The sequence below is a fragment of the Musa acuminata genome, chromosome BXJ1-7, assembly GCF_036884655.1.
Source record: "Musa acuminata AAA Group cultivar baxijiao chromosome BXJ1-7, Cavendish_Baxijiao_AAA, whole genome shotgun sequence".
Taxonomy (NCBI): Eukaryota; Viridiplantae; Streptophyta; class Magnoliopsida; order Zingiberales; family Musaceae; genus Musa; species Musa acuminata.
The window spans coordinates 35398010-35406440 of record NC_088333.1 but is presented as its reverse complement, the minus strand read 5'-3'; the positions used below and the strand labels follow the sequence as shown (position 1 = coordinate 35406440).

The following is an 8431-nucleotide window of genomic DNA, read 5'->3' as shown; positions in this document are numbered from 1 at the left end:
AATAAACATTTCACACCCGTATTGAGCACTCAATAATCTACGTGTGAGTGGAGGCATATCGATGCACATTTATCTTACGTCATCATCTATTCTAATGAGAAAGTTTTACAGATAAAAACTGTTTAGATAGATACCTAAAATTAGCACCGAACGCAATCCAAATGAATAACTTGGGGTAAAGGAAGTGACTCATCTTTTTCCTCCTTTGTTTTCTTTTGTTTTTCTTATGATTATTCAGTCTAAATGCTACTGGTACGGTACGAACTGAATACCACTGCATGACATATCTTAAGACGAAGATTCTGATAGTATGTATGGTTAAATGGCCAGAAACTTCTTCTCTCACTTGGTTTAGATTCTGATATCTCTTAATCAATTCTCCATTCTTCTCTACCTTTACACCTTGACTGATGTACTATCAGCATAAAGATGGTGATCACCTCGATCATTCTTCTCATCCAAAAAACACAAAGTTGGGCATGACTGGAACTTAATGCTATTTTAATTGGAGGTGGCGAGTTGCTCGGAGGCAGATGCTTGGGTGTGAATTAAAGAACGAGCACCTTCCCAACACAGGGCGGACCTCCATTACAGGAGCAGCTGGTGCTGATCACTGTGCTCTCTCTTTTCGCAGGTACTTTTATTCTCATAAAAACTGGCTAAACTGCCGCCTTTGATGTTTGTTTGATTTTATATTTAAGGAAAATGTCAATTAGGACAATGAATGACAATGAATAATGAGATATTAACATGAGAAGATCATAAACAAGGATATATCTAAGATTGTGTGTGTGTGTGTGAGAGAGAGAGAGAGAGAGCAGAAATTAGGGATCAACTTCAGCTATGTGCATCATTTGAAAGGTGATAAAAAGATGGGAAACTAAACTTTTCGAATCAATATACTTTACAACATGCTCTAATCACAAATGCAGACAAATATCCAAAAGGGTATGTTACACTACTTGAATCATTGATGCACACAAAACAGTATTCTAGCCGCTCTCCTCTCCTTGTATGTAATAATGAATAGAGGAAGATACATGATCCGATTGAATTAAGAATATATTTTTTGAATGAGAAGAAGAAAAAACTTTGACGCATGAATCACAAGCTTGAGTTTGTGGTTCTATACTTGTATCATCATCATTAAGAATTAAAGGATCCATCGAGTCCACTAATTGACTTTATTTCTCACCCTGTTAGCCACCGAACCAAATAATAGTAGCAAGGAAGCATAATATAAAAAGGAGTGAAATCTGTACTCATGAGGCCGACGTTGAACTCCCTGCAGCATCACTTGCAGCAGCACTAGCACTGGAAGCACTAACAGAAGCAACCTCAGCTGTTGCCATCGCGATCGTCGTGGTTGGAGCAGTAGCAGCAGTCCCCGCTACGCCCCTCGAACACCCTTCGCCTACCGCGGAGGGCAGGCGGCGCTTCCGCTTCTTCTTCTTGTAGGCGACGCCACGAGCTTTGGCCTGACTTTCTCTGACTTCTCGGAGGTGAGACTTGACAACCTTGGCGCCGAAGGGGTTGGACTCCGGACGGCCGCCACCGTTCTCCTCGTAGGCGGCGCGGAGGCGCCCGATTAACGCGTCCAGCGAGCCCCATGCCTGCTTCGTGGGGCACTCGCATGGCCCCGAGGGACTCGGATGGCCGAAGTAGGTGCACCCGTGCGCGTGCACCTTCGTCTTCCCGAACTGGTCCAGGTACTTCAAGAACTCGACCACATGCGCGCCGCCACACCTCCCCACCGTCAGCGGCGGCTTGTGGTTCGTCAGATACTGTATAAAAGTGTTCCAGTCCCGCCTCTTTTGAGACTCATACCGGCTCGGTTTCTGCTGCTGCTGTTGTTGCTCCAGCTGTTCTTGTTGTTCCCGAGGTTGAGAGGGTGGAGGTGGAGTTGCGCCGTCGTCACCGACGTCGCCGCCGGAAACTTGGGCAGCTGGTTCCATTAACCAGTGGTTCTCCTCCCTCTTGCTACCACTGCGAAGCTATGCCTTTGCCCTCTCACACCACTAGGGGTTGGAGAGAGAGAGAGAGAGTGTGTGTGAATGAGTTGTAATAAAGTTAAGGTGTAATCAAGTAGGTGGCATTATGACCCTTTGAAATATGAGACAATCTAGACATGTTTTATGTCTTTAATGGGGAACCAGCGTGAAATCTGCCACAATATATATATATATATATATATATATATATATATATATATATATATATATATATATATATATATATACTTCTGCTAATCGAATTATATGGTCTCAAATTTATCTTGCTAAACGATCTTAGAAAGATAATTTGACAATAGTTTGAGACATGAGAATACAGGTCCTCAAGTGAGAAAGATATGAGCATATTTCATCCACCCATAAATACTATAATTTAGGTTAGGTTAGCTAATCAAAAGATTAAAGTTGGAATCCTATTCTTAGAGACTATATATTAAGCCTAAAAAATTGATGATTGAATCAGGTGTCGGTCCTTGACTTTGCACTAAGCTCAAACTTGATTGGTTGACATTCGAGTTGAGCTTAACAGTGAAAACTTACTGCCCAAACAAAGATGAGAAAACCAGGAGAGCCTGACCAAAGTATGGGAAGAACAATGCAAGCTGGGTACAGCCACTGCGCATTATAATCCAAGGAAGAGATAGGAAAGAACATAGACTGAGTTGTTCTTTTGCAATGATGAGTCATGGTTGATAACATGTCTTCCGACACAATGAGCAGGAAATGTCTTCCACCATTGAAGAGAATAAAGCTCTCATGAAAGAAAGCTCATAAACTTGTATATATTCTTTTAGAAACTTAATACATACAGAAATCTGAAGTACAACATGCTCCATTTTTTTTTTTCTGGATTATATGGTAAACATGACAATTCTTGATCAATACTCCATTATCAGAAATTTTCTGCAGAAGTCAAAACTAAAACTAAAATCTCAGGTTCATGGCTTTTTCCAGAACCTGTGATCAAGCTTCCCAACAGTCCCTATGGCCTATCTTCAATGCTCAATCCTAGGAGTGAAAAAGAAAGCCTAGAATCAACTAATTTGCTTGTAGCTTTCTGGGAGTGGTGGAGAGAAAAAGGTTGTGAGGAATGGTTCTGAACATAATCTTGATCTCATTTGATCCGGTTAGAGGAACAAGGGTGGCATGTCTACATCATCACACACCACACACAGCAATAATTTAATGAAAAGTGGATGATTGAGAATCCATAAAGATTGCATCTACACACTGCACGAATTGTTTGAAAGGACAAAGCAAACATTAGTTTAGTGTAGATCATTGAATAGATATCATCCTTTTGAAATAATGGGCGTGGCACTTAAGCCTTGTTGTTGAGGATGAGTTAGGGGTTAGCATGATTAGTAACCCACTAATTATTTGATGGCCAATGATTGCTAAATAGTACTGGTTTCGAGAATTGCATATTTTAATGTAAGAAAATATTTTTGACTGAAGGTTGATGTGAATATGAATATAATACTTTGATTAGTATGATATTTTGATCAATGATTTAAGTTAAACGAAGTTGAAGAAATAATTAATCATAACATTTGGTATTAAAATCGATCTAATAATAAATCTAACAACTAAAATGCTCATTATCTATTTCTTTGTGTCAGCTAAAAACATCATATTCTTACATTCAAATATAATAATTTTGGACCAAAATTGGGCAATATAATCCAATTCTAGTCATTCTTCATAATCTCCAAAATTTTCATCACTTTTGTTGTAATTGATCTAAACCTAAAAAGATTCATTACAATAATTTTTTTGTGTCATGCAACCAAGGGCTATTATTTAGGAAAGACTTATCAAAAACTTGGTTAATATAGTATGTCATGTTTAATACAATTTAGTTTCTGCCATGAGCAAATTACAATTGAACAGCTTCCTATACAATTAAGATTGTGATTGTTAAGATTTAAAATATTAATTTTTTTGAAAGATTTTAGATTTTTATCTTTTATTTTTTAAATAAATTAATTAAATAAAATTTTAGAGATAAAAATTTTTTAGTTTAAATTATTATTCTACATTTATATATATAGATGAAGACATACATACATATATATATATATATATATATATATATATATATATATATATATATATATATGTGTGTGTGTGTGTGTGTGTGTGTGTGTGTGTGTGTGTACATCCATCCAAGTCTCATGTGTTTAGGTTTATAGGGCTCAAGTTGAAGAATAATTCAAGATCATATAAATATTTTTTTAGAAGGTTAATATCAGCTGAAAACATAATATTCTTACATTAAAATATAATAATTTTGGACCAAAATTGGGCAATAGAATCCAATTCTAGTCATTCTTCATAATCTCCAAAATTTTCATCACTTTTGTTGTAATTGATCTAAAACTTAAAAGAATCATTACAACAATTTTTTTGTGTCATGCAAGCAAGGGCTATTGTTTAACAAAGACTTATAAAAAACTTGGTTAATATAGTATGTTATGTTTAATACAATTTAGTTTTTGCAACACATGAGCAAATTACAATTGAAGAGCCTCTTATACAATTAAGATGGTGATTGTTAAGATTTAAAAATTTTTTTTTTTTAAAAGTAGATTTTTATCTCTTATTTTTTAAATAAATAAATTAAATAAAATTTTAGAGATAATTATTTTTTGTTTAAATTATTATTCTATGTCTATATATATAAATGAAGACATATATATATATGTGTACATCCATCCATCCAAGTCTCGGATGTTTAGGTTTATAGGGCTCAAGTTAAAGAATAATTCAAAATCATATAAATTTTTTTTAGAAGTTTAATATAGTTTTTCCTTTTTCTACTTTATTTTTCTACTTGATTTGATTTTAGACTAATAGTACTTTATTATTATTATTTGAAAAATAATTATATTTATCTCTTCATATCTTCACGGTGATGGAAGACTACAAGACACGGTCCTCAGGTTGAAGAACATCATTTTAGTGGAGGTAACGTCGATCTTGGAACTGCATATGAGAAATATTTTCGTGTTTACTGTCTGAACATTAGTAATCCTGGTGGCTCAGACATCATCAAGAGCATGCCCGGAGAAACGGTGAGTGATAGGGAAGTGGGTGGATACTGGTTTACGTATATGTTCAACAAGGTTCGATATGGTTAATCATGCACTTGTCTTCTTCACAGCCAATTCCTTTTCGATTGTTCACATAATATCATAGAGTCAAAATTTGATTTGAATTAAAAGAAATTATTGAGTTAGTCAGACTATGATATGTCTAAATGAAACGAGTCTGTACTGTAATTAAAAAAGTAATGTTCGAAAAGATTGTGAACTCTAATAAATTTTGAATCTTTAAAAAAAAGAAGAAGATAATCACCCGTGTATAAATATGAAAATATGTTAAAATTATATATATATATATATATATATATATATATAAATTCTTATCAATTTAAATTTATTAACTCCCTAGCATACTCGAAGCCTTCATTTATAGTTATTACTTGTTGCTTCGTTTTCGATATATTCGTATGTAAACATACAATTAGCAAATCAACACAAAAATAAGAATAAACTATTATTAACCATAAAAGACCAACACATATTTTGTGCCAACTCACCATATGATGACCCTTATTTGAAATATCTCATATTAAAACGTATGACATTGAAGGATGGATACCTTATTCTCACAATACACCATAGCTATTGCATTATACTCGGAACAAGCAACTGAGAAATGAATCAACTACGCAAAGCATTAGCATCCATGCACTCTATCTCACGTCTTCAGGCATCATCAGCCATGGCAAAGCAGGAGGCCTTCCTGTCCTGGATGACCGCTCCGCCAGCCGTGGCCACGTTCCGGGCGTAGCACTTGCTCCCGTCCCTGTACTGGTATGACGACCGGCTCCTTCCGCTCTCCCATCCGCCCTCCACCAGCGCCAATCCCTCCGCGTCCTGCCGGTCGGTCAGCTCTCTCGTCGTCGTCGCCCCGGCCTGCCCCACGCTCAGGCTCACCGCCTCCATCAGCTGGTGGAAGAGCCGCGTCTTCTGCCGCGCCGGCCCGCCCGCCGCGTTCACGATCGCGGTCTGCACCTGCACGGGCGCATCCAGCACCGCCTGTGCCCGGTGGAGCCACTGGTTCCCCCTCATGACTGTCACCATTGTCCTCTCTTTGAGGATGAAATCGATCTGGGTCACCGCCCCGCGGTTCTGCACCTGCACCTGGCTCGTCAGCTTGATCTTATGCCGCACCTCGGTGGTGAGGTTACCCCTCGACGAGCTCACCCACCCGGCGAACCTTTCGAGCCCCTCGGCCCCGATCTCCGATTGACCGTCGGGGTTGCGCCACTCGGCGTTGCGGTTCATCTGGATGGCCGGGGCAAAGTACGCCACCGGACCGGCCTGGACCGCGTCCGACCAATAGTCGACCCAGAGGTGGAGGTTGGCGTTCACGAGCCAGTGTGGCAGGGCGCTGCGCACACCCAGCCCGATCTCGTGGGGCTGCCCGTCGAGCATCAGCGCCAGAAACGGCGTCAGGTCGAGGTCGTAAGACGGCATGTCGAACGCGCCGATTGCCGCCACCGGGGACCAGAAGAAGGGGTTGATGGCACTCGGGTAGATGACCGGAAAGGGAACGTGCCCACCTACGTAACGCCCGTCGATTGTGGCGTAGACCTGCCGAAACGCGCCGTTGGCCCGCGGTGCCGAAAGCTTGGCTGCAGTTGACTGGTGAAGATAGTTATTTCTCAATGGATTAGTATACCATGATTCATCCTCGCCATGATACGACACGAATATCTCAAGGACGGCACGGTATGTGTTTCTGGGGATGGCGACGGTGGTAGACTCGACGCCGGTCTCGTTGTCAATACGATACCAAAAGCCGGATCCATATTGTCCGTCGGGCTTGGAGATGGGAAGGACAAGGTCCGCGGGCTCGCGATAAAGGGATCTGACGGAGGGGTGCGCCGCATTAGACACTAATTTCGACCTGCCGTCGTCGACCGGGCCGCGGTAGTAATGGAGCGAAACGTTGGCGCTGAAGACGCCGGGAAGGACCGCGTTTGAGTTCTCCAGCATCATGGAGACAACACCGCCGCCATCAGCCAGGCGGCGGAGGAGGGCCGTGTAGCGGGTGACGTCCTTGTGGACGCGCCAGAAAGCGCCACGAACCATGGGGATGGGGGTGGCGGTGCGGAGGACCTCTGCGCCGTCGATCCAGATGGCGGCGACTCGGGACTCCTGGAAGTCTGTGGCGGCGACGCTGAGCTCGAGGACGACGCGCGTCCATGGGAAGGGGCAGTCTGGGGGGTGCGTATAGTTGGCGGAGGCCGGCGTCGCGCTGACGGTGTTGGCGAAGTCCTGTTGGAGGACGACCAGGGAACAGTGCGGAGTCTGGGTGGGGAGGCCCGGGGGGAGGGTGGGGTCTAAGTGTTCCAGTGACACGGTTGGAATGAAACCTCTCGGGAGTTCAAGATTGCCATCAAAAAGAGATGGTGATGATGCCCCTGTGGTGCAAATGAAGGCGGCAAAGTAGAGATGGAGGAGGAGGAGAAAGGATACCTCGTAGAGACCGGGATGCATCTTCTACGTGAAGATCAACCTTGTGAAAGATCAATCTTTGATGAATGAACTGTTTGTTGAGATGGATTGGGAAGAGAGAGTTATATAGTGAGGATCTGAAGGGAACTAACGCTTAAAATGTGTGTCACTCGTTGAATTGTTGCTGCCTTGGATTATTGCTAACAACACATGAGAACGAGAAGAGGGATACGAATTTTAGGCTTTAAATACTTGGAACAATTGGAGCCCTTCGATGAAGGAGATTGAGTACCAGGAGATTAGGATGCTTCCTCTCGCTCTCTGTCTCGCTTCCGCTCCGTTTCTGGTCGTCCGTTCTCCAATAAGATTATACCCGTAGGAGAGGACAAGTGAAGAGAAGTGAAGTGAGAACTAAATAGGGTCCCAGTAACTTTCCGGCTGACGTTGCCAAATCATTCGGTTACTCGGTGGTTTGGTGTGATTAAGGTGATAGTCATCTATTGTAGATGAATTATTCATCTACTATAGTATAATTAATCCGAAACATTGGCTGTTTGAGTTATGTATATGAAATCCTAGGTCAAGATCTGTTGGGCTGACAGCCCATGAATTCAGTCCAAGTTTTAACCGTCCATAGTCCACCCCTTTCATCTAATCCTAGATCAAATTAGGGGGGTTGTGATTTTTTGAGGAGAAAAATTATAGCAACGTTGAGAAAAAATGGCAACAGCTACATGATTCAAAAAATTAGGAGAAAATTATAGAAAAATAAGGAAGGAAAGGGAAGAAGACAAGGACAACATAGAGAGACTGTTCTCAATTATCTAGGTAGTATTCTCATATCAGGTTAGATCATATATACAATAGATTTTTACTGTGATTACTCGG

The 8431-nt window shown here is 41.3% G+C and overlaps 2 protein-coding genes across 2 annotated transcripts; both read right to left on the bottom strand.

The window, feature by feature from the left end:
* Positions 1-912: 912 nt before the first annotated feature.
* LOC135679989 (protein LIGHT-DEPENDENT SHORT HYPOCOTYLS 5-like) lies at positions 913-2073 on the bottom strand. Its single transcript, XM_065193966.1, has one exon. It carries the CDS (start codon positions 1953-1955, stop codon positions 1263-1265), a length of 693 nt encoding a protein of 230 aa, XP_065050038.1. The 5' UTR covers positions 1956-2073; the 3' UTR covers positions 913-1262.
* Positions 2074-5785: 3712 nt separating this feature from the next.
* LOC135679714 (peptide-N4-(N-acetyl-beta-glucosaminyl)asparagine amidase A-like) lies at positions 5786-7585 on the bottom strand. Its single transcript, XM_065193696.1, has one exon. The coding sequence runs from the start codon at positions 7583-7585 to the stop codon at positions 5786-5788; it is 1800 nt and encodes a 599-aa protein (XP_065049768.1).
* Positions 7586-8431: the final 846 nt, after the last annotated feature.

Coding starts and splice junctions, on each gene's coding strand:
- LOC135679989 (XM_065193966.1), bottom strand. CDS start 1,955: ATGGAACCAGCTGCCCAAGTTTCCGGCGGCGACGTCGGTGACGACGGC.
- LOC135679714 (XM_065193696.1), bottom strand. CDS start 7,585: ATGCATCCCGGTCTCTACGAGGTATCCTTTCTCCTCCTCCTCCATCTC.